Genomic DNA, 25,513 nt, shown 5'->3' with positions numbered 1-25,513 from the left:
CTTATTCTGAAAAGGTATCTGAGATTGTTGTATACAGCGTACTCTGGTAACCAATATTTGAAAAGTTTTCAGCGCCCCAACTACCAACTGCCCCTCCTTCAAATTTGCTCTGGATCCGCCCCTGCATGCTGTGGAACATGTTTAGGTGTTGTCTCAACAGCTCTGTGCCAGATTGTAGGCTTTATTCTCACTTTGAAAATATTATTCCAGTAATAAGATGTTATAGCCATGGGCCTTGAAAAATAGACACACATTGGCCCAGATGTGATACATAAGAGAATTTAATAATTGTATACTACTGAAAATTCTTAAACTAAACTTGACAGTATGTGAATTCAAAGGGATACTTGCCCCTGGTTACCTAGAGTGGTTAGAACTGAGAAATTCACAGGGAAATGAAAGTGAAATCTGATTGGCAGGTTAACTATATGCCTACAATTGCAGATATATCTTAGTTTCAATAGGATTATGTGCCAGATAGAAGGTAGATGAAGGGTGGAAGGGCACCAGTCTATAGAAAAGTGAAAGTGAAATCTGATTGGCAGGTTAAATGCCTACACTTGCAGAGATATCTTAGTTTCAATAGGATTATGGGTCAGATAGAAGGTAGATGAAGGGTTGAAGGGCACCAGTCTAGAGAAAACCAATGTGATTTTATGATTTCCAGTACCAAGTATGTACATTGCTCTGTCAAAAACACTTTTAGGATCCTTGATGGACAGCAAATAAACCTAAGCTGGCATGGCAGGGCTTGACATATTTGAAACAAACTGCAATGAGTATGGGCAAAAGCCACAATGTTCTGTTGACTTACTGTCAATACAATTATAGAGCTGTATTTGTCATGTGACATTCTTATAAGTGTATGTGGTTCCAGGCAGGACATGCATTTTGCAGGGAGGGAGTAACCAGGGGGTGTGACACGTACCCTTAAGTTACAAAATGATACAGAAAAGTTGCTTTAATTTTCTTCTTTATCTTAAAAGCAAAAATTTTAGGCATTTCCATCAGTATCCAGTTTCAATGCAGCGAAAATTTATGTCCTGCTTTTTTTAAGAGTTATATTTTCCAACCCTTTCCGATACGTTTGACACCGAAATTGTCATAATTTGACCAGAAAAAGTGTGTTTAATCAGAGTTTGAAATTAGGTAGTACTTGCGAAAACCAAGGCCAGTTTGTGACGTCACAGTGATGAGTCGGGTCGACAGCAATCAGGAAACTACAGTTGTACAGAATAGGTTCTAGTGAGGGAGATATGAAGAAGAATTGTGCAAATTGTGATACAAGCACCAAAATTTCAGAAAACATCAAGTTTGATATGCTGAAAAAGATGTGATAAAGACCCAAATCATATCTTGCCCATAAGATCGATTTTTAGACTGGGGTACTCCGGTCAAGACCACTAATTGTACCTTTGGTCATAAACGGGGAACGCCAGGCCATAGAAAGTTGAAATTCACAATAAAAAGGCAGTTTAGCGAGACAAAAATAATGTAAAATAAACCCAATTCATATGATGCCCCTAAGTTCTATTTTTAGACTGGGGTACTCTGGTCCAGACCCCTGGCCACAAACGGAGAACGCCAGGTCATAGAAACTTGGAATTCTCGATATAAAGGCAGTTTGACATGCAGAAAAAGATTGGATATCGAACCAAATCATATCTTGCCCCTAAGTTCTATTTTTAGACTGGGGTACTCTGATTCAGACCCCTAATTCTACCATTGACCAAGAACGGAGAACGGAAATTCTCAATATAAAGGCAGTTTGATACGCTGACAAAGATGTGTTATAGTTCCTATTCATATCTTGCACTCTAAAAATAGAACAAGGGGAGCAATTTTCAGGGGGGTCCATATCCTATCTTTTAAAATGTATCAAACTGCCCCTTATGCAAAGTTTCATGCTATTATACCAAGTGAGACTGAGAAACGATAATACCGTCAATAACGGTCTAGGGCAAAGTACCCCAGTCTAAAAATAGAACAAGGGGAGCAATTTTCAGTCGGGGTCCATATCCTATCTTTTAAAGTGTATCAAACTGCCCCTTATGCAAAGTTTCATGCTATTATACCAAGTGAGACTGAAAAACGATAATACCGTCAATAACGGTCTAGGGCAAAGTACCCCAGTCTAAAAATAGAACAAGGGGAGCAATTTTCAGGGGGGTCCATATCCTATCTTTTAAAATGTATCAAACTGCCCCTTATGCAAAGTTTCATGCTATTATACCAAGTGAGACTGAGAAACGATAATACCGTCAATAACGGTCTAGGGCAAAGTACCCCAGTCTAAAAATAGAACAAGGGGAGCAATTTTCAGTCGGGGTCCATATCCTATCTTTTAAAGTGTATCAAACTGCCCCTTATGCAAAGTTTCATGCTATTATACCAAGTGAGACTGAGAAACGATAATACCGTCAATAACGGTCTAGGGCAAAGTACCCCAGTCTAAAAATAGAACAAGGGGAGCAATTTTCAGTCGGGGTCCATATCCTATCTTTTAAAGTTTATCAAACTACCCCTTATGCAAAGTTTCATGCTATTATACCAAGTGAGACTGAGAAACGATAATACCGTCAATAACGGTCTAGGGCAAAGTACCCCAGTCTAAAAATAGAACAAGGGGAGCAATTTTCAGTCGGGGTCCATATCCTATCTTTTAAAGTGTATCAAACTGCCCCTTATGCAAAGTTTCATGCTATTCTACCAAAGTGAGACTGAGAAACGATAATACCGTCAATAACGGTCTAGGGCAAAGTACCCCAGTCTAAAAATAGAGCAAGGGGGCAAATTCAAGTTGGGATCTTTATCCTTTCATATTTACCGTATCAGATTGTCACTTGTTGCAAAGTTTTCAAAATATTGGAATGGCAAATTTCGCTGCATAGGCACTTTAAGGGTGTGGCATAAAACCTAATAATTATTTAACGTCCATATTTTTTGCAGTTTATATCCATCCCTGACATTTTGATAATTATATCCATGATAGAAAGTATAATGGGATACAGATCAGTGAGAATATTTTAAGTCTGTTTCTCTAGCTTGCCTCCAGTCATCCTTGTCATTTTGTGTTCAGTCCAGTTCTTTTATTTTAAATCTAATACATGCAAATATGACAAGTTAAACAAATTACAACTTTTTTAATAATAATAGGCAACAAATTATAAATAAAATCACACATATTAAAAAAATGGCTATAATGGCTAGGGAATTTGTATCAAAGAGAAATTTTGAAGGAGGGGCTCTTTCAGTTGCTAAGCTAATCGAGGAGAGGGCACCCCCCTTTAAGAGAAACCTGACTTTAATTTAATCAAGGAAATTATGGGTATACAGGATGTTTCCTAGTTTAACACCAAGATCACAGAAAACTTCGCTTGAATGTCTGAGTTAAGCAAACAGAGGACAGCATACCTGAATAACAGAAAAACATCCAGACAATGTTGCGAAAACTGGGTCAGGTCGAAAACTCGGAAAAGTGCAGTTTTGCTTTGAGTTACTAGAATGTAAAAACAACAAAAAGATATACAAAAAACAGCTCTTTCGAACATTGCGATGAATACCTTATTTCACATTGAATAAAATTTCCGCGTTTTCTGTTTTGAAAAAGAGTGAATTCGGTATAAACTTGAATATTTTGGTGGAAGGAGAAGATTTCGGCGTGTAAAGAAATGAAATACTTCACTTGTAAGTAATTTTATCTTCAACGTAATATTATCTGGAACGCAATCAAAAAAGTTGAATTGAATAAAATTGAATATTTTGATGTCAGCCCAACAAATAGACCTGGAGAGCAGGCAAGAATTTCATGAAATCTTATTTAGAAGAAGTATGTTTTTATTTCATATTTATAATCCATGAAGGAAAATCAATTTTAATCGTCTACATATCGCGATATTTTTGATCACCAGTCGCAAAGAGGGGATTGGGAATTCTGATGGATTGTGAGTTAAAAATTTAAGCATCAAAGTTGAAACTGCTGGAGCGTTAGAAAAAAATGAGAGAAAATATGAAAAGCCAGTAAAATCATCAGTTCAGCCCATAGAGAACTCAAACTTGGATTTAAATGAAAACCAATCATACTAATCATCAAACCAGCCAAGCATATGGAAACATATTACCTTTCTTTAATAAATAATGCCCCAAAATTTATGATCATGTTTAATTTTGCCAAAACCGAAATCCTAAGATTTATTTTCTACTTGAAAAATGGTACCCCAAAAGTGGCAGTGGATGTTACCATAAATCCAGATGTTACCAAATTTTCCTAGCGTTTGAAAATTTATGTGAGAAAACATTCTGGTTTTGAAAAAATTCGGTGGGAATAACTTTCGGTTTCCCTGCTTCACCGAAAATAAATCCCTCAGAAATTTTTGGCACTCAACGAAGTTCATGTGACTGATTGCGTGATCATTGGTGAAACCAAACTCGAATATTCTTTCCCAAACTCGAATCTTCCATACAGTTTTTGATTCCTTGATATAAAATTCCAATATCGTGCTTGATGGAAATATGTATGGCGGTGGCCTTCTTGTTTACATAGAAGAAACCCACAAAAGTAGAAGAGCTACATAGTTTGAAGAGAAAGCAATTGAAGTACTACAGTTTTTAATTAAACCTAAGAAAAGCAAAATGGGCCTTTGCCAGTCTTAGATCTACTCACGGTCACTGCTCTTTCTACGAGTATATAAATGGACAACTGAGAATGTGAGCACCAAAGAGTAACACGATCTTGACCAGTTAAAAACAATATTAACTTTCAACTAAACATAGGTATGGGTTCAACAAAGACATTCAGGAAAAACACACACAAAATTGCTAATACTTTTCCTTAGATCGAATATTTACAATGTACACTTCGTCTCATTTTAAATGCTAGTGCGTAAAGATTCTATTTACAATTGGAGATTCTCAGCAAATAAGAACGATTTCTAAAATATTTACAAGAACGATGAATAATTTTGTTGATACAACGATTTACTGCTCTCACATTCCTTGAACAGGGGCTTTGGGCAAAGGCTTGCTGTTATTCAATCGTTGTTCGTGGATATGTGTATTCGGAATGGGCTCAAGACGAGCTGGAGACGACGAACCACTGGATGACCTTTGGGCTGGTTTACTACCAGATAGGTTCCACTGGTCAGTAGCAGATTTTCGCTTCTTCTACAAAGAAATAATATTATTGAGAAACTACGTAAGACTCGATTCGGGCCTGAGTTACACGACGTATTGGGTTCATTCCTGATCGGTTTTCATTCTGCGTTGATTTTCACTCAAAGGGGGTCCGGCTCTGCCGTACTCAGTGGAATAATGCATTGTGGTATCCTTAGAGCAAACAGCTGACACCCGAATGGTGATTATATCCACCCCTTTCACACCACACACACCGTCGATTCTAAGCGAGTTTCACTGATAGGCCACTGTCAGTTGAGGCCAAAATACTGAGTTTCCTGAAAAGAGAGATTTTTGCATTCGCAAAGCACAGCGAATCCGATAACGCGTGATTGCAACCGCCATGCGATCCAGCGTCGTATAATTCGGGCTTACGGCTTCGGTTGGCATTGGTGATGGACAACGCACCTAGAGTTTAGCCAACTTCAGCTTGTTAATACGGGAAGGAGGGGTTTCAATCTTGGCCTAATCGACAGGGACTCTTGGGAGAACGGCTGCCCTCTTAAGATAGGCATTCCTTCCTTATCGAAATTGCGGGTATCACATATTTAGCAGTTTCATTATTGTGAGGAGACTTAACACCCAATCAAGTCGAGAGTGTCAGTACATCCAGAATTGCTCAAGTCTCACTGTTGAAATTTTTGTGTGTTTCTTGTTCCCTTTACCAGCAAAGCATGGGTGGACACTAACTCCATCCTGCAGGGGACAAGTTTGGACTTGTTATGTTCCAAATATTGATCTAACCTAACCAGCTTCCATCAAGTTCATTTAAAATAACTACATTGTAAAATAAGTCTTGCCGATCTTACCTTACTAGATTGCAACGGATTTATCACCCCAACATTTGGCATACTGTTGAATATCTTGTTGAAATTCGTTTCACGATTCAGCAACTCCAGCTGAAAGTACCTTTTCTCTTCCTATGAGAAACCATAAACGGTTTACAAAGGATACAATTTCAGGGCAGTGCAAAAAAGTATTCTGTGATATACTGTTATCGAACTGTTATCTGTGATTCACTGACCAAGTATCAGGTCTGATTGGTGTAAAGTAGTTAGAAAGTCTGTTTTTTATATATCATCAATTCAGTGTTATTACTATGCATGTCTGTTTCTTGCTTGAGTAAAATATCATGAATAAAAATGTTCACATTTGACTGGTGTCAATTATCTGATGGAATTTTATCTGAGTAATGAGATGGGATAACTTCTGGCAGCATTTTGAAACATTGATACGATATTCATATGCGAGGGGAAGCAAATCGATCTAGAAATTGTAAACGCAGAAAAGACACTCACTACTAGTTTCAGGCATTCTGCTTCTCTTTCAGCCAACGACTGTCTTAATAAATCAATTGCATGCAAGTCTTCAGGCCGGGACTCTCTGTTTCTATACTTGTCTTCTGCTTGTTCAAGTCTAAAGGTAAAAATTTATGATTTGATAGAATTTAGAAAGTGTAACAGAACAGGATTTGAAAATACTGAAGCATAGCATAACCAAACATAACATAACATAACATAACATAACATAACATAACATAACATAACATAACATAACATAACATAACATAACATAACATAACATAACATAACCTAACATAACGTAACATAACAAAAAATAACATAACATGACAAAACAAAGCATAACAAAGTGAAATAAAATAAAGTAAAAAACGATAAAATATAACATAACATAGCATAACATAACATAATATAATAAAATATAATATAGAATAATGATAACAAAATGTCACCATTTTATAAAATCGAATCTTATCGTCAAGTTTTCTTTTGCAAGGTTCACTAGAAAAGAAGCCTATGACACATAATCAAAAAGTTGTTGCAACTTCTACGGTGTACATACAGCAGCTGGAATGCTTCCACTTTATCCTTGAGAAGTTCTTTTGCTCGATTGAATTCGGCTAGAAGTTTCTGGGTTTCACGCAGGTGATCTGCGGTCAACTCATCCATTTCGTTTTGGTGTTCCTTGGCCAGTTGCTGCTCTTTTCGTCTGCAAAACAAAACTTTATAATATATCGAGCCAACACAACTAACAGCTTTTGAATCGACTTTCTTAATTTGGTTTGAACCGATAACGTTTAGACGATTGACTTGGACCGATAACTAATGATGCCATCATAGGAAACCAATCCAATGAAACAAAAGCCTAGACAGACAGTGTCTAGATATCGCGTGTACCCCATCCTCTCCCCTTACTTCAGTGTTGACATTTCTGTTATCGAAACACTTACGTCCCAATTTGGAATGGGGAAAGGGATACCTACATCCTGCCAGGTATGTGTCTATGCGTTTGTCTCGATAGGAGCGACCAGGATTGTTGGTCTCAAGGCCGTCGGAAGCAGGGGGGGGGGCTGGGTGGCTGGAGCCCTCCCATAATTGTCAAAATGTTCCTTTAAAATGGTGTGCTGAAAGGGAAGCAATACAATGATTAGCCCCCCCCCCCCAATAATAAGACGACAATACGTCTTAAGTTATCATTATTTCGCTTAAGTTATCATTGTTGATTTAAAAAACCACAGTTATTGCCTTTGTTATAAATTCTTCTCAATTCTGAATCTAAAACTTCATAAAGTCACTTTTTGACAAGGATAAAAATTTATTTTTTAATAAAAAATATATTCATCAATCGATAATGATAGAAATAACAAAGTAGAAACGCCCAGCTGATCCCTCTTGACTGGCTTTGTGGAGGGATTTTGTCAACTGGTTTAACTAGGTTACCTTTAAATACTACTTTGTATATGATAGTAAACTGCCTTGAAAAGTTTGAAAAAGGTAATGCCGAGGGGCAATTGGGAGAATATTGCCCGATTTTGGCAAATATTCTAATAGTAAAAATAATTTGGGGAAATCTGAAAGAAATGCTCATAGAAATAGTACAAACAAATGAGAAAAATCTCCTAACCTGGTGTTAAGATTACCCTCTCTTCTAACTTTCCTTATTTCTTCGACCTTTCCTTCCAACTCGCGATTCAGTATTTTGACATTATCTTGCAGCTGCATAACTTCATTCCTGATTCTATTCATTTCTTTTTCTTTTTCTACCATCGAGCTGGATAGCTCTTCAATTTTTGCTGAGTGGATACCAAACTGTCGAGAAATAGAAACTGGCTTTTTAAAAAACAAACCTTTTTAGACAGGGTAAGGGTTTTGGTCTTACACTCTTAATCAAAATAGGCAAATTCGAAGGCGAGCGCGTAATTGTTTAGTTGCCGAATCGTGTCACATGTCTAAACGCAATTCTACAACCAGAGTTCAAAGGAACAGATCAACTACTTTTGTCTACACAAAAACGATTTTTTTCATTTTTGTATACAATGCCTGCCAAAAGTCTTGATACACTAAGTCTCAGTTTTCAAAGGCCACTTTAGCTATTCCCTTCCCTCTTTGAACAATGTTGGTTGACTACAAAATGACGTACGTAGGGGATTTGGAAGTACGTTTTTTCCAGCGACTTGTATGATATTTATCTAAATCATCAACACTGTTTTTGGGGGAATGGGTGCAGAATTGGGAGGATTCGGGAAAAGTATTGAAAAATACCAAAAAATATGGCTGGATGTTCCAAGTACTTTTGGCAATGATTTTAACTAGATTCTAAAACTGGTAGAACACCAACTGAGCTCTACCAATAATCCGACACATGTCACCATCAAGTATTTGTGATTTGAAAGTCAGATTAAATAGGCCATTACAAAATTTTCTCGAAATCCTAAATAGAGGAACCGTTGATTTTCAAATTCTGGTTACATATTTTCAAACGAAAGAACTCAGATAAGCAAGCTGGCAAAAATTGCTAGGATTCATACAGGAGAAGACATCTGCTGATCAGGGAAGGGTGCTGCTATAAACAATAAATATAGTGAGAGACCCACAGAAGAGCGGAAAGCATGGGTCAGAATGTCTTTAGTTGACAGGGATTTAAATGAGAAAAGGCTGCAGGGCTTAAAGTCAAGCAGAAAGCTACAGTAATTCAAACTATATTAAGATCACGTATCAATGACATTGGATGGTAAATGAAATCGAGATTGCTAAAAAATAATAATTTATACTGACTTCTTTGGATCTGAGGTCCTTTGTTTTCTTCAACTCGTCTTTGATATAGTCTATCTCTTCCTCAAACTGTAGACTTTGTTGTTCCATCTCGTTCTGATGCTGAATATGAAGCGTTTGACGTAGACGTTCTGTAATAACAACAAACTCAGGCTAGATATTGGCACAGAAACAAAATGAATTCGCAAAAAAGCTTTAATGCTTTTAAAAATGCAACCATATAGCAAAACAATTCTTGATTTTTCTTTATGTTTCATTTCTCATTCGTGAAAATTGACCCGTGCCCGGTGAGCACTCTCGGTACAGCGAAAATTAAAAATTATACAACAATATTCACCTCGTATAGTATGAACAAATTGGATAATTTTCACTATTGTTGAGAACGTACCTACCAATCGAGGCCTTTAAAATTCAGGTTATCATAACTAGGTTGTATCTAATAAAGTTTATGGTTTTCGAGATTATTTTGCATCGCGCCTATTGTCGAATTATCGGTGCCTTGAAACTTTTCTAACATATTCTATTTCTTCTTCAACAAAATATTGAACGAGAAATGATGGATCAAACAATCTTTTTGTGGTACAGAATTTGTCAGACGAAATGCTTTATTAGGTTTCAAAATGTTTGCTTTTTCTAAAGCCGTTTTTAAATAAATAAATCCCAACTCTACTCGTAGACCACACCTCATCCACACCTTAACTCAATACGTACCCCCTTACGCTAAGCTGTATCACTTTCATTATATACTTACCCAATTCTTCTGAATGAAGGTTTTTGATTTCTCGCAACTCTTCATTTCTTGCTTTCTCATAGTCGTGCCTCAATGCATCCAGCGATGCTCTGTTGGCCATCATCAGTCCTTGCATCGCCTCTTGATGATCTGCTTTTAATTCCTCCTCAATTTTCTTTGTGGAAAAAAACATTAATAAAAATCAGGCAGAAATTTAATCTGAAAAAAGTTTTCTCGCAAATAATTTTAGCATAAATGAACTGTTGAGCATTATTAATATCTGTATGAAAATCCATTCCTAGTTCTATCATTATACTAATTCTTAAGGATATCTGAATTTATCATTTTTCAAAAAGGTTGCTTTTCCACTACATAATTACTGTTTTCTAAAAAGGGGTTAAAAAAACGAGCAAAGCTGAAACGTGTTTTATTATGCTAACATATTGTTATAAATCCTGTTATAATGCAGTAACTAACATATTGATATAAAACCATTAGCATTAAAAGAGATGCAGATTGAAAGTTTACAGGTCTCCAAAACTGTATTTTGATTCAAATATAACCACGGATTAGTGCTGTCTTCAAGAAAGGGGTTTTTAGTCACTTGTCTCAAAACAAAACTCATTTAGTGATTTACGAACAATTTATTTAACTTTCTCGGACACAACTGTAGAGCTGAGCTTTTCATACCGAGAAAAATATGTAGCTCTGTTTATTTTCATCCGTTTTAGTGTTCAATGGGAAGTTCAGATAACATTGGCCAGATTTTTCAGAAATCATTAAAAGAAAAATTTTACCTTCAGATCTTTGTTGTGTTTCTCCAGCAGGTCTTTGAGTCTTCGTTCATTTTCCAAGTAAAGATTTTCAATCTCTCCGGAATGGTCGAATTTTAATTTGGAGATTTCTCCTTCGAAGTTCGCTTTCTGGTCGCTGTATTCTTCTGAAGCTTTTCTCAACAAATTTTCATTCTCCACCTTGGAGCTTTGCAAGTCTTGACGCAGTTGTGATATCTTTAAATCAAAAAATCAATAGAATAATTTTCTTTCGTAAAACATAAAAAACTTGCAGCAATATATGAGCTTTCTAGTATGTCTTAGAAATCTTTGACCTCTGCAAGAAGATTCCGAAGCTTTTCAAAGTTTTACTAGGCATTTAAAAAATTAAAATTGCACATCAAACAGATAGACAGAAAACTTAACGCCATCATTGTCAATTGTCTTTTTCTGCTTTTAATGAAAGCTATGACGTCATCCAAGGTGACATTACAGAAGATGAAATTTATTAATGACTGCGAATAGCAATTTAAATTCTGCTTCAACCCACAGTCTGGTTTTATAAGTTCAGAAGATGTTTCCACAGATACTCGTAAACGTACAGTGAGGCAAGACAAATAATCTAGAACTGCTTCAGTTTTCATTTACATATGTTGAATTATGGATGAAACTGCGAAAATACGATCTTGCTAATTTGATAAGCAGATAGTACCCTGCTGTTAGGTATGAATAATTCAAGACTTTTTACACCACGAACTCATAATTATCGCCATCCTGGCTTATTTGTTTCAAATCAGTAAATTAAGTACTCTATATACTAGACCAATTTTGGCAAGGCCATATATACTTGAGAGTTAAGGGCTGTACGCGTGAAGGAAGGGTCCTTTTGTACAAATGGTTGTTCAAAAAGCTAATGTCGCCAGCTTTTCATAAAGACATCCCATGCACTTCAGAATTAATTTTCAGAATTTAGGTCAAAGTTGTTAGATAAGAATGCAAAAGCACAGAAATGGCTTTTTTAAAACTAGTACCATAAAGCAAATCAGTTCTTTGCATGCAAAATAAATTAATCAATTTTATCAATTTTGCTGTTACTTTGCCCCCCCCCCCCCACCCCCCCAAACTGTTTGGAGGGTTATATCACAAACATTGGCGTAACAAAGGAACCCGGGCTCCTAGGGACTTTTCAGTTTGAGGTACCCAAATTATAAGCATTAGTAAAACATTTAAGACAAGCAAAAAGGCTAACCAACAGACTTCCCATTCATCTAGACTGAGGCCCTTTGAACTCGATATTCACATCTTGGACTGCAGGTTCAAAGTAAAGTACAAAAAATAGAAATTTTTTCCTGGGGGCTCAACCAGCAGGGACCTTTAAACAAAATAAATTGAAATCCTGTTTCTCACAAATTCCTATTTATAAATATATTTTCAAAGCTTTTGCAACATAAATTGCAAGAAACTACTAGATATTGTAGATCACTATCAGCTGTAATTCAATTTGTATTCTAATAAATAAGTTGATAGATCAAAAAGCATTTAAAAATATTTCTCATCTTTGAACATTACCTGATGTTGATAATAAGATACTTGTTGCTGCAGCTGCGTTTTGTATGCCTCAAATTCTTTATCTTTGAGATTCAAGATGTGCTTAAATTCTGCATCACTTTCTTCCTTTTGTTGTGCAGTCAACTCCAGCCGCAGTCTGTCACATTCATCTCTGCAACATAACAGAGACAATAAATACAAACAATGAGCTAAGCTGTGCTACAGTCCTTGCAAAGCATCATTGGAGTGCATGGCCCTGACAGATACAAATAGAAAAAGTAAGTTTTGACTTCTTCCCCCTGTTCAATGTTCACTTACTATTAAGAAACAATTATACAATTAAGTTTCTGTTCCTCTATGAAATTTAGGATGGTGCTGGGAAAAAAGGATAGATGGAAAACATAAACCATCTTAACACCACGGCCTTTATCTGCAAATTTTGTAGACAAGCAAAATATGGGCATGGCAAAGCATATCAGCAACTTACGGGCATGGCAATATATAAACTCTCAGATGAAAATCGAAACATTGAATCTAGTTGAAGTCACCTGAAGTCAACGGGAAATATTTCTCTGTCATTTACATTAACTTTGTTTGGTAAGTGATCAACAAGAAAGTAACACTTGATCATATTAATCAGATTTATTAACAAAATAAATTTGAGAGATAGCCAAACATTATTCAATTACAAATTCTATGTTTAGCTTGTCAATACAAGTGAGAATCAAACGGGATTTCAGATTGAAAATGTACTTGAGCCTGATGAAACCAAATTCTGAAAAATGCGAAAAAGTGGAAATTTGAGAAAAAGGTGCAAACCTTAACTTCTTTCCCCATTGCTGATCAAGATCTGTTGCCAAATCTTTAAGACTTTTTTTAGAGTTTATATCTGCCTTTTCCAATTGCACATCATGATCTTTTCTAGCTTGCAGTAGCTCATTCTAAAAAAATTAACAAAGAAGTAGTGTGAAACCATTAAATGATGCATTTACAAAAAGTTTCTTTCCCAATTGTTCTGCTTTAATAGCATAATTAGGTTATTTCTTTGGAATAAAGCTGATAAATCAAGAATACCCTTTGTGGTTAACTGATGCTTCTTGGCAAGAAACATCTCCCTACAACCCAATGGCAGAAACAACAGGGGCTGACTCAAATAAATATGGCTCATAAAGTTCCTTAAAGAATGGTAAATTTTGAAATAGAAATGAGAAGGGAAAATGCAATGCAACCAGGAAAATTGAATATTAGAAGAAGGCAGTCCTTGAAAGTCAGATTGTGAGACGAAAAGGAATAAAAAGCCACAACATTGGGAGCAGCCACTATTTGACACTTAAAAGCAGCTCTTGTGTAACAAAATCAATAATGCTATGTGACATCTTCACTATAAAATCATGGCATTCTTGTTTGTCTCACCTGGAGATTTTCTTCCCTTGACACCGCTGATGTTAACAGGTCTTTTGTATTATCCAGACTATCCTGAACGCATCTTAGTTTATCTTGCAAATACTTCACTTCATCTGATGTGGACGCATGTGATACAGATTGCTCATTTATATGATCTTTCAAATTTGAGATCTCTTTTTCATATTGAACAACAAGTTCTTTTAATTTCTGAATATCGCTCAGTCTCTCATTCATTTCATTGCTATTTTCAACTTTAAGTCTTTCTAACTCATTCCTGTGTTCTGTCTTTGCACTTGACAATAGCGCTTCAACATTGGAATTATGGACTAATTCTAGTTCCTTGATTGTTGTTTTGTGCATCTCAGTCAGTTCAACAGCCTCTGCATCCTTTTTTATTACAATGTTATCAAATTTCTCATCTGCAGTTTTTTTGGCTTCAGCTATTTCCTGCTCATATCTTGAGACAAGCCTTTTCTTTTCATCTTCCATTTTTTCCAAGTCCTTAAAGGGAAACATTATTGAATCAATAAATGAAAATAAAAGTTAAACATATAATTTAACTGTCTACTCCTACCCAAAATCTGTCTACCCCAACAACTCTTATGAGGTTAAGGTAGCTCATACAGGGGTTAAGATGCCAAGCTTCTATGCAGGTGGATGCTGTTACCCATACCCTTTTTCAACATAAGCATGTATGAATACATGTAGTTAATACAAATGCATTGTTTAGCTATGCCCACTACAACACAACACAGCATTGCTATCACTCTAAAGCGTGTTGTCCAGTTATTAGTAGTATATGAAAGATATACTTGCTCACACTTTGGATGAAATAGCACAAACATTCATATCAAATAATAATACATATCAATGTACATTCAGAGACAATTATGTGAAATTTGTGAGCATTCAATCACAATTATGTTTTACAGTAACTGGGTAATTCCCAACAACTCACCCTTTTTAGAGACTTTATCTGTAGATGAGCTTCTGAGCTGTTTGCACTCAGTTTTCTACCAAGATTTTTTCTTTCTGACTCTAGCTCATGACACCTTTTCTTTACTTCATCAATCTCACAGCTTAAATCCTTTATCAGATTTGCATTGGCAACTTTCATTGCTTCCAAAGAGCCAAGCTCAGCTTGTGTGATGAAAAAAGACATAAATAACTGTTTGCATTTATTAACATATATAAGTAATTGAATATTCATTTAATTTGAGAATAAAGTTTTTCTAAGTAAAAACACTGTTTGTGCATATACAAAATTTTGGTTTTACTGAGTCATACTCAGGTCACAGGTACAGATCTTTCTAGGTCAAATTCAGCCAAATAAATAGAATTTATAGTAGAAAACAAAATCCTAGATGAGAAGTATACATACACAAGGTAAATAATATTAATATCCTTAAAGGAGAAACATCAAAAGATATAATATAACCTAGAGCATCTTCAAAAGGTTAAGGGTTTTTTCCTTTAGAAAATTCTTATTCTTCTCTAATATGCAAACATTGCAGTTCCAGGGGCATAAATGCTTGCAAGTCATTGTGAGCAACAGTGAGCAATGAATATGTGCACCATGTACTGTATATCATCTCCTAGAATGGGAAGGGCATGGAAACAGGCTTTCATAAAAATCCTGCACTGACAAAAACACAAACCAATGTAAAAAATTCACCTGATTTTTGAAGTAGGTCTTCAGTCTGAGCATCATGTTTTGCCTTCAAGCAATTAAGTTCATTTTGCAACCCCTGGAGTCTTACATCTTTGATGCTCAGCTCCTGTTGTAACTGTGAAACCTCATGGGAATAATTATCATTATTATTCATTGTATTATTCAGTTCTTTATTTGCTTCCTCAATTGATAACTGCAATTCCTCTATCTTTGATTCCAAACCTTCATTATTTTCAGTAAGTGCCCGAATCCTGTTTCTAAGTGCTTCCTCATTTCTTTTCATTGACATTTGCAGTAGCTTCTCTTCATTTCTCATTTTTTCTATCTGCTCCTCAAATTCAGATTCATGTTTCTTTTTTGCTGCAGACAGTTCATTTTCATAAAACCTTTTCATTTTTTCACATTTACTTTCATATTCATCAGCCATTGACTGTATTTCTGAGTCTCTACTACTCACTTCTGAATTTTTTTCGGTCTTAAACTTTTCAATGTTTTGCTGTAATTTGTTGTTTTCGCTTTGTAATTCATCATACCTTACCCTGTGAGCTTTTATCAACTTTTCCATTTCAATGCTGTGTTTATGGTTCATATCAGATATTGCAGTTTCCTTGTCCTTTTCGAGCTTTTTCCGCACATTTTCAAATTGCTCTGTCCTATTTTCAAATTCGTCTTTAATCATCAAAAGTTTTTTACTGACTTCCTCGACCTTTGACTCATATTTCCCCCTCAAGTCAACCTCAGTATTATGTTTCTCGTCTTTGAAACTTTCTAGATCTGAAATAAACTGGCGTTTTTCCTTTCTCTCGTCTTCAAGGAGTCCTTGGAGTTTACTGATCAAAGTTTCTTGCTCTTTTACAAGTTCCATTTTTTGCTTATAATGTGTTATCTTCTCCTTGCATTCGTGTGTAACTCTTTCCAATTCACTTTGGTGTTGATTTTTCAACGCATCAACGACCTCCTCAAATTCGTCATTTTTTGTATTCAAGGAGAATATGACTTTGGTAAGCTGTGCAATCTTTTTCGACATCTTAATATGCATTTCGTGATTCATATCATTAGTCTGTGGAATACTTGATGCAGATTGAAGATTGCCGTTCCTATTAAAACTGACTTTAGTTTGTCTAGTTCCTCCTCGACTGTCCATTTTGGCCGCCATTTTCGTATGATCAATTTTCCAGGTGAGAAATAGCAAGTTATTGACAAATTTCCATGGTGGTTGGGTAAAAAACATACACAAGACCTGTAGATTATTTCTATGGTGACATAAAACAAGCCTCGTATCCATGAAGATTGTTTTGACGAGGAAAGAGGGAAAATGCCGGAAGAAGCTAAAAATACGTTTGTAAATTATGTAGCCACGAACAATATTCCGAAAAGTTGATAGGAAGACAATGTAAATTGTTTCTTGTTTATGGCTAATAAGCCAAAATTTAATTTCCACTGCAGGCTTTCCTACGCACTACTTCTTGAGTAGGATATTGCGAAGGAGGTCTTGGGTCACTGGTACACATAAACACAAGACGATGGCACCTGTTATTTTCATTCAGGCCCATACTTATTGGAAAATTCGGAAGTTGTATAGAACCAGGATGTTTTTAGAGATAGTATTTATTTGATGCACATGCCATTATAAGAATGGGTTTGAAAATGGGTGCCATGTTGCTACGCAAAAGAGCTGCGTTTTTGCTTTTGTTTTTTGCTACAGCCAGTGTGGTTGTACCAAGGCCCCAATCATTTGAGGATAAAGAGAGGGAGGCTGTGATGAAAGAGATCAAGGGACTGTCGTCGGTTATCAGTTTGATAAATGTTCCAGAAGATGACACACCGAAAGACTCGATGGATGAGGATGATGAGGGTTCTGGGGCTGCAGCCAATGCTAAATGTCGTGATCAAGTGGAACAGAAGAATTCTACGGTTAACGAAACACAAGACAAGCCAGATCTCGTTCATGCGAATTTCGACAGCCTTTGTAACTTGACTGAAAATGGATCCATCAAAAAACTCCCAGTATATCTTGTCGGTTGGGGGTTGAAGGATGATTGTGGTGAAATAAACACAATACCATATAGAAGGTTCAGAATGGAAGAATATAAAGCCAAACAACCAAGATTCGACATCCCTGGCATGTGCATTCCTTTGGTAATAATAAGTTTATCCTTTTTCAAAAATAACTGCACTTATTTTACAACAAAGCAGAAATGTCGTAGAAAAAAATTAGTAAAACTGAATGATTCTTTGCGAATTGGGTATATTTAGGAGTCAGTTCGAGAGGGTATTATGCAAAAGCACAATCCAGCTTGTCATCCTTAAAAAAAAGTCATCACATTATATCAGCACACATTCTTTGTATATTAAAACAATTTCACTTTTATAACATATTATTTTGGTTCACAAACAAGGGCTTACTTTCAAAATCTTCATCATGGATTCGTAATTGTACTGGATTTTCCAGAAGTAAAGGTATTTCACAGTCGATAATTGATCATTGTTTGCTATGGCCTCATTTTTCCAATTTCACTTTTTCACATGAAAAGTTTTGACTTGATTAATGGAAACAAAGAATTAACGTTGCCTAAAAAAAGCTGAAAAATTTGCAGTCTAATTGATGAATTTTGATGAAGTGGCTAGTATGCCCCAGTAAAATGTTGATAACTACAACAAATTGGTGTTTTTGTCATAGTGAACAATGATAGTAAGTAAATGGTTTTCATTCATACAGAAAGGCAAAGAAATGACACTTCTCATGGTTGATCCAGATGCACCAAGCAAAAAGAGCCACAGATGCAGATCATGGCTTCACTGGATGGTTGTCAACATTAAGGTCATTCCTTGTCAATTATTTTCATGTTTACCATACATATGGTAGTATGTTTACTATATAGGAACTTAGTGACTGGCACTTGAAATTTGATTGCTGTTTGATTGCTTTCTTCCAATTGATTTCTCCTGTTTCTATTTAATATTATTCAGCTATTAGAAAAAACTCATAAATAGTTGATTTTGTTTAAAAGGGTTATCTACCCATCAAAGAAATGTCATTTTTCTGAGTAAAGAAGTTTGTGTTGTTTTTCTGGCTGTTTTGCTGTCAAATATGGTTTTGAATTTTAACTTAATTTAATTTTAATTGAATTTTGAATTTTACAAAAGAATGAAAGAAAAAAAGAAATAAAGTAAGAAAGAAAGAAAGAAAAAAAGAAAGGAAGAAAGATAGGAAGAAAGAAAGAAAGAAAGAAAGAAGAAAGAAAGAAAAAAAGAAATAAAGAAAGAAAGAAAGAAAGAAAGAAAAGAAAGAAAGAAAGAAAGAAAAGAAAGAAAGAAAGAAAGAAAGAAAGAAAAGAAAGAAAGAAAGAAAAGAAAGAAAGAAAGAAAAGAAAGAATGAAAGAAAGAAAGAAAGAAAGAAAGAAAGAAAGAAAGAAAGAAAGAAAGAAAGAAAGAAAGAAAGAAAGAAAGAAAGAAAGAAAGAAAGAAAGAAAGAAAGAAAGAAAGAAAGAGACAATGTTTTTAAATTGACAGTGACATGACTTGCAGTAACATCTTATCTCTTTTATACTAGAAAGGAAATGTGAATAATGGCAAAGAAATAATTAGTATGTTTTCTTAATTTCTTTTTTATAAGTATTATGACGTTTTCATTGTATTTTAAAAAAGTATTTATGTTAACGTTTGAAAGCCCTAAACTTTGCAAAGAATAAAATCAAAGTGAAATTGACTTTTGAGAAATAGTAGCACCTACCAGATAATTGATTATATCTTTAAATCATTTTGAGGAACAATGGTCCTTTATGGAAATCATATCGATCAAATAGATTATTGTATACTGGTCAATTTATAGATCCTTTAAATTTTGATTGAAATTTTCTTTACAAGATGCTAATAAGTTCTGTTCAGTTTTTTTTGGATTGGAATTTATGAAAGCGCCAGTGTTTATCTGTACACAAAACTTCATTCATTTCTTTGTTTGAAGGCTATAAACCACCAATGCCACCATATGGAAGTGGACCACATCGGTATTTCTTCCTCTTATATGAACAAAACCACCACATCAATGAGATTGATGACTCAGAAAACAACATGGCAGAGCGATGTGGTTTCAATGTCAAAAATTTTGCTGAAGATAATTCATTAGTTGGACCAGTTGCTTTAAATATGTTTTTGACTGAGCGAAAATCAAAAGAAGATGACAAACCAGATGAAAAGAAAGACAAAAAGAAGGTTGGTAATAAAATAGATGTCGAAGGAAAGAAAAATAAAGATATGCAAAAAGAGAATGTAAAGGATAAAGATGTTCAAAAAGAGAATGTAAAAGATAAAGATGTTCAAAAAGAGAATGTAAAAGTTGATGATGACAAAAAAGATTCCAAGCAAAATGCAAAGAAAGAAAATGATAAAGATGCAAAGAAAGAGGGTGCAAAGGACACAGAAAAGGATAAAAAAGATAAAGGGGCAGAGAAAAAGGAACCTTAATTGTGAAAAATATGTTAGTTACCAGAATCTGTAATCAAATTTGCAGATAGGCCAGCAATTTTAATAGTAGCTGTTTTCATAAAAGTTGCCACCTTGATTTGTATTTTTCTGAAAAATAAAGTTCTTAGATTCTTCATAACTAGTTAATAAATAGGCTATTGCAGAAAGTCTTACAAGGTAATATGTTTGTTAATATCATAACAGATCTATATTAATTTTTCGATAATTGAAGGTGCCAAGATGTAAAAAGATTTTAATACCATTTGTATACTTTTTGAATATACCATAGCAGTAGTAATATTGTTCAAAATTTCATCACATCTTGATAAATGTGGATTTCTTTTGTTGATTTGCTTTCCTCCCTTTCTATTTTTGCATCAGTTTTAGTCTACAATGAAGCTATTGTAAATGCCATAACACAAAACCATGGTGAATTATTTTTATACCCCCATTGGCAGGGATTGAATTATATATCATGTTTTCAAAAGATAGATTGTTTCTCAACCACACCAGAACAAATTATGCTTTCTGTTGATTTTTTGTTATTTTTTGGTATACGATTGCTTGCTTCTTGGTTTTTGGACCTTGTATTTTGCATCTTTATCCCAGAGAGAGTGTGTAAAAGGACCATTTCTTAGTGCGACATGGCTGGGACAATAGCGATAGCCATCAACAACTTAAATATGGGAAATTGCCTTTTAGACAAGATTTTGTACTGTCTGAAAATCAGCTTACACTACACTAAAAGTTAGGGACTGTAGAAGCGTGGGCTGAGGATTTTGAGCTGCTTTTAAACTGGATTTAAAACAATTTGCTTTTTGGCATTTTGCGAGCTTAGCCATTCTTCATAGACCCATTTATTTTTGACAATTTCTTGAGAAATGTTGGACGAAAAGTAAAAAAATATTTCTTAGCTTTATCGTGCCATCATAGATGTTGGTTGAGAGTAAATGGATAGTAGAACTTCTAGGTTTGAAAACGCGCGGGAAACAAACTTGGCGGGTAAATTGTTGCGTCATTGCCTCGTTTGGTAACGCGTCCTTTCGAGGTGTTCGGTTTGTTTTCGTCGCTTCGAGCCAAACATCAGCGAGCCTTCGTCGTAAACGAAAGATGCTGTTCAGATTGACGCTGGTTTTGGCCTACTGCATCATTATATTCGTTGGTGCAAGGCTAGTTGATGTCAGCGTGTCCCTTATCGAAGTAACCAGCTTGACTTTGTTATGTAAGTTGCTACCTTCGGCACTGTTCTCGGAATATATTTGCGGTGGGGTGGACGCACAGCAGCAAGAAACACACCCGCATACTGAAGAGAAGAGTGAGAATATTTCATTTCTTAACGAATCAAACCCTCAAAGCGAAGATACATCACTGAAGGAAACACAGCTAGGTACATTGGATGGGAAAAGCATCGATTTCACTTCGTATGACCATTTTATTGAAAATGTAGAGGATACGAAGGCAAGCGTTTGGGTTGTTTGGGTTAGGCCAAGTCAGACTTACGGGAATAAACATGATAAGTCACATAAGGTTCGATCTGATCAGTGTGGAAAAAACGAAACTGTATTGGCCCCGAGTGACTGGACTTCCCTATCATATCAACTTCTCAAATATGGCATTAGAACTGGGACTTACAGATGCGCACAAGACACAAAGCTATGTAAAAAACACAACATAAAAGCATGCTCAATATTGTTATCAATGCCAGCCGGGGCAAAGCCAAAAGGAAGAGTTGCCACCTATCTTTACAAGAACAAAAGCAGCTGTAGCGTGCGAGGTAATGAAATGAAAGGAAAGCTTTGCTTACTAGAGTGGATTAAAAGCAAGCTCAAATCTAAAGTTGTCATATTAAATAAATTTGAAGAACTTTCATCAGTACTTCGTAATAGCAAAAAGGGCAATGCAATTTCAAGTCAACCAAACCTAAATATTGTGTTTGAATCAGGACACAAAATTCCACCTCTGCTTTTGTCTGCACTTTCAGTTAGGTTTACTGGAAGAATAAGATTTGTGCATATGAAGCGGAAGAAAGAATACAAACCAAGCCCAAACAAAAATCCATCATTGTATGCTGTTACCTCTTCCTCTAATTATAGCTATGGATCAAAACAAGGAGAGAATTTTGATTATTCAAATATTGATATTTTCTTGAGGACACTTTATCCAGAAGCTAATGATATATTTCTACTTGCCTTGACACTCATCAATATGTCGTGCTTGCTTGAACTGTTTGTGCAGAAAGGAGGACCTTTGAAAAGATTAATTTGTTTTTCTTGGATTGCTGTTTTGTCTAATTCATTACTCATCTTTGTGTGGCTACCCATTTTAAGACTTTTGCAACTCCCTGAAACTGTTCCAATTGTTGAATTTTTCCTCAAAAGCTTGCAAGCAATAATGTTTTCAGATGTTGCAGCATTGGTGCGAAAAGACTTCCTTGTTCTTTCTCAGCATGTTGGTGTCTTTGCCATTGGGCTTATCATGTATGGTTCAGCAGTTGGGTACATTCAGTTCATTTTATCAAATAGAGGGTTGCCCAGACCAACATTAACCAGTCTTTGGAATGATGATGTCAATGAAATCAGAGAGTTTTTTCATTCTCTGCTCAGTCTAGCAACACCACCTTTATTTTATTTTGAACTTGAAGAAAGACTGGAAAATCTCCTACAAAGATTAAGTGTTCCTGATCTTTGGCTGCATCCTTTGAATTCAAATGAGTTTGTAAAGCACCTCATTTGCTGGAAATTCTGCAAGAACTCAAAGTTCACTTTTCCATTAGATCAAAAGCCGTCAAAGCCAATTCTGCAAGATAAAGTGAAAAGCAAGCATTGCAAATGTCAAAATACACAGAAAAGAATTCCATATTTTGCATTGCCATCCTTTGATTGTGTTGTCTGTCTAGAGAACTATAGCTGTGGGGATATTGTTAAGCTGCTTCCTTGTGGGCACTTCTTTCATAAAGGTTGTATTGACTCCTGGCTACTCCAAAGTCTTGAAGTGAAGAACAGAAGCTGCCCTGTTTGCAGATGGCCTGCGAACAAGCAGAAGAATTTTGTTGCTGAGCAAGATGTGCTTTAACAGACTTTAGAAGAGATTTATTTGTTATGTTGCTTGTTTTGTATATATTAGCTATATTTTCTTGTTCTGTTTTGTAAATCAGCAATTGGTTGATAATAGACTCAGAATCAAAAGGCCATTGAGGCCAGGGTTGCTGGAACCAGCAGGCACAAAGGGGTTTGTCTTCTATGCAGGGTCTCTTTGGTATTTATCCAGTTGTCAATTTTAAGAAACTTCAAATGCTTATGATACTTAAAACGTCACAATCAGTGATTAATTTTCAGTTGGCCAATTGAAGGGATTGCTTATCAAGAAAATACTATGTTGAAGGCATGGTCAAGGCACCCCAAAATTGCTTGTCCATTTAAATTCAAATGCTCTAACCCTAACCAAGGCAGCATTTATCTGTATGTGATATTGATTATCATTGTTGCAGCAGTTAATTGATGTTGCTTAAAAACATTTCGTTATTGCTGTTGAATTATTTCCTTGCAGTTGGATAACAGTATGTGCTATCGTGTATGTATGTTTGCATAGACACCTATTTATATGTCATATTAGTAAGGAATGAAGGAATCAAGAGACTGTTAAAAGATACTCAAGAAAACATGTTATATTTTATCTTTTGCCTTTTCTGCTCCATAGATTGAAGGATGAAGTAAAAATGGGGCACACTTGGTGTTCTTCTGTGCAAAGGCGTCTTTACAAGACAAAATACACTGAAAATTGAGGGGGGCTGTATAAAAACTTAACAATATTACAGGCTGAAAATTAACTAAAATTACATTGATGTTTAAAATACAGAATTAGAAAACTATAACATAGCTAGACTGACAAAGGCAAGTAGCTGTTAGCCTACTTTTAGAAATGCTACGGGAAAGTGCTTGCTTGACAGCAAGAGGCAATTCATTCCAAGCCACTGCACCCTGGAAAGATAAAGCTTTCTACCTAAAGCAAATTTTCATCCTTGGAAGCAGGATATTGTGCCATTTCATATTGATATCTTGCGCAAAGTTTTTTTAAGAGGTTTTAAAAGCAGAGCGCAAAACCTGATATTGCTTTGTATGTAATAGTAAGTGCCTCGCTTTTTATCATATAACTAACGCTTACAGGCCCGTCACTAGCTATAGTACTAAAGGGGGGTTTCAATCCCTTATCTTCTCAAGTCCTATGGCCTTGCTAGTTTTCAAACGACCGACTTCTTTCAAAACAAAAGATTCGTCAACCTGTTTAAATTGAAAGTATTCGTCCAGGTGAAGGTTAGGAAAATGCAATGATTGACTTTACCAGATAGATAATATATTGATTTAATGTTCATATCTAATATTGATCCAATGGAAGAGAATTGGTAGTTTCAAACATTTGCAACTTGTTTGGTATCAGTAAATGATTTGGTTTCACACAACTAAGAATGGATGAAATAGAGAAAGTACAATAGACTAGAATAGTATTAATCAGATACCATCCCATGTATTTTGGAGCATGAACTTTAAAGGTTTATGGGGGCTGCCTGGAACCGGCTTAGGACGCCAGTGTGACCTAATGACACAGTGACAATTCAATGCCCAATGTGCGGTATTGGCAAGTTCTGAATTATACAATGTAGCAGTTTAATTAGAAATGTAGGCTAAATGCTAGCGGTGATATCTGGTTGTTTCCATGTTGCAACCTTCGTGATCTTTTGCCCATAAATACCAAATTTTTTATTCTCTCCATGGCTTTACCCTTGGTTGAAAAATTCTCAAGTTGTGACTGCAAATGTATGTGATTTAATTTCGGAATTTCCATAATTACTTTTCCTCTTCGCTTTCCTCACAATCTAAAAAAACTAATATGTAACCAGACTCGCGGGAGAGCTATAGCGACATATTTATCATTTTTCCCATTTGTCATATGCAACATGTCAGATAAGAAAAGTAAACCCGAGGGGTCTCCTTATTTTGAGGACACTTAGGAGGGGTTCCCTATTTTAAATGGCAACTTAATTTAAAATCTACTGTGTAAGAATTGGTCACATGTTTTCATTTTTGCTTGCGAAAACAGTACAGAATTAATAAAATAAATCCATGTTGAGCTTTTGTAATACAGAAAGGCTGTTGTTTCTTCCTCGTATATTTATGTATGAAGGAATGCCCAACTTAGAACTTTGTTGTATAGGATTGCTACAAACTGAGCCCTAACCCCCTTTTTCTTCACGGTGGTACTGCTGCTAACTGCTTCTTTCTATATAAAGCCATCAGCAAAACACAACAGCTCTTTTTGATTGGGCATTAAAAGAGTTCAACTGCCTGAAGAAAAAGCTAAAAAATATACTTCTAGTTTAAAAGTGGAAATAAATTTGGGTTCTTTCAGTTCCTTCTATAGTCTCTGGAGGCCAAGGTTTGCTTCGAAAAATTGTGTTACTTGCTTTGTTTTCTTGGATTTTTCATACTAATAATTTGTATCAAAGAGAAAAGCACAGTAGAAGATAAAAACATTTTCGATTTTAGGCATAAGCTAAATCAACTTTAAAGAGCTCTATTTCCATTGATTCTTGCAATTATTTTGGATTCGACTTAGCTCTCAGAATGGTAGAGCGATATCACGTAACTGCTCGAATACTCTATATGTTACGATTTAAAATTG

The 25,513-nt window shown here is 35.4% G+C and overlaps 3 protein-coding genes across 3 annotated transcripts; 2 read left to right on the top strand and 1 right to left on the bottom strand.

Annotated features, from left to right (window-relative positions):
- Positions 1–4,815: 4,815 nt before the first annotated feature.
- LOC135696228 (protein FAM184A) lies at positions 4,816–16,795 on the bottom strand. Its single transcript, XM_065215548.2, has 13 exons — positions 15,376–16,795; positions 14,659–14,840; positions 13,710–14,201; positions 13,116–13,237; positions 12,318–12,468; positions 10,773–10,985; positions 9,997–10,150; positions 9,249–9,376; positions 8,098–8,282; positions 7,036–7,182; positions 6,471–6,588; positions 5,982–6,092; positions 4,816–5,163 (listed from the first exon to the last, which is right to left on the bottom strand). The coding sequence occupies exons 1-13, from the start codon at positions 16,655–16,657 to the stop codon at positions 4,987–4,989; spliced, it is 3,462 nt and encodes a 1,153-aa protein (XP_065071620.2). The 5' UTR covers positions 16,658–16,795; the 3' UTR covers positions 4,816–4,986.
- A 63-nt stretch (positions 16,796–16,858) lies between these two features.
- Positions 16,859–20,167, top strand: LOC135696241 (uncharacterized). Its single transcript, XM_065215566.2, has 4 exons — positions 16,859–17,511; positions 18,092–18,193; positions 18,927–18,960; positions 19,338–20,167. The coding sequence occupies exons 1-4, from the start codon at positions 17,008–17,010 to the stop codon at positions 19,835–19,837; spliced, it is 1,140 nt and encodes a 379-aa protein (XP_065071638.2). The 5' UTR covers positions 16,859–17,007; the 3' UTR covers positions 19,838–20,167.
- A 126-nt stretch (positions 20,168–20,293) lies between these two features.
- Positions 20,294–23,502, top strand: LOC135696233 (E3 ubiquitin-protein ligase RNF103). The gene has a single exon (XM_065215553.2). It carries the CDS (start codon positions 20,771–20,773, stop codon positions 22,907–22,909), a length of 2,139 nt encoding a protein of 712 aa, XP_065071625.2. The 5' UTR covers positions 20,294–20,770; the 3' UTR covers positions 22,910–23,502.
- The last annotated feature ends 2,011 nt before the right edge of the window (positions 23,503–25,513 follow it).

Source organism: Rhopilema esculentum, chromosome 14 (genome assembly GCF_057945365.1).
Source record: "Rhopilema esculentum isolate cy_ngs chromosome 14, ASM5794536v1, whole genome shotgun sequence".
NCBI classification, from domain to species: Eukaryota; Metazoa; Cnidaria; class Scyphozoa; order Rhizostomeae; family Rhizostomatidae; genus Rhopilema; species Rhopilema esculentum.
This window is presented reverse-complemented; position numbering and strand designations above follow the sequence as displayed.

Excerpts from the sequence above, each read along its gene's own strand:
- LOC135696228 (XM_065215548.2), bottom strand. The coding sequence starts at position 16,657 with ATGGATACGAGGCTTGTTTTATGTCACCATAGAAATAATCTACAGGTC. Across the intron at positions 14,202-14,658 it reads AGATAAAGTCTCTAAAAAGG|GACTTGGAAAAAATGGAAGA; the intron begins GTGAGTTGTTGG and ends TTTCCCTTTAAG. Across the intron at positions 7,183-8,097 it reads GAGGGTAATCTTAACACCAG|ACGAAAAGAGCAGCAACTGG; the intron begins GTTAGGAGATTT and ends TTTGTTTTGCAG.
- LOC135696241 (XM_065215566.2), top strand. The coding sequence starts at position 17,008 with ATGGGTTTGAAAATGGGTGCCATGTTGCTACGCAAAAGAGCTGCGTTT. Across the intron at positions 17,512-18,091 it reads CTGGCATGTGCATTCCTTTG|AAAGGCAAAGAAATGACACT; the intron begins GTAATAATAAGT and ends TCATTCATACAG. Across the intron at positions 18,194-18,926 it reads GGATGGTTGTCAACATTAAG|AAAGGAAATGTGAATAATGG; the intron begins GTCATTCCTTGT and ends CTTTTATACTAG.
- LOC135696233 (XM_065215553.2), top strand. The coding sequence starts at position 20,771 with ATGTTGGTTGAGAGTAAATGGATAGTAGAACTTCTAGGTTTGAAAACG.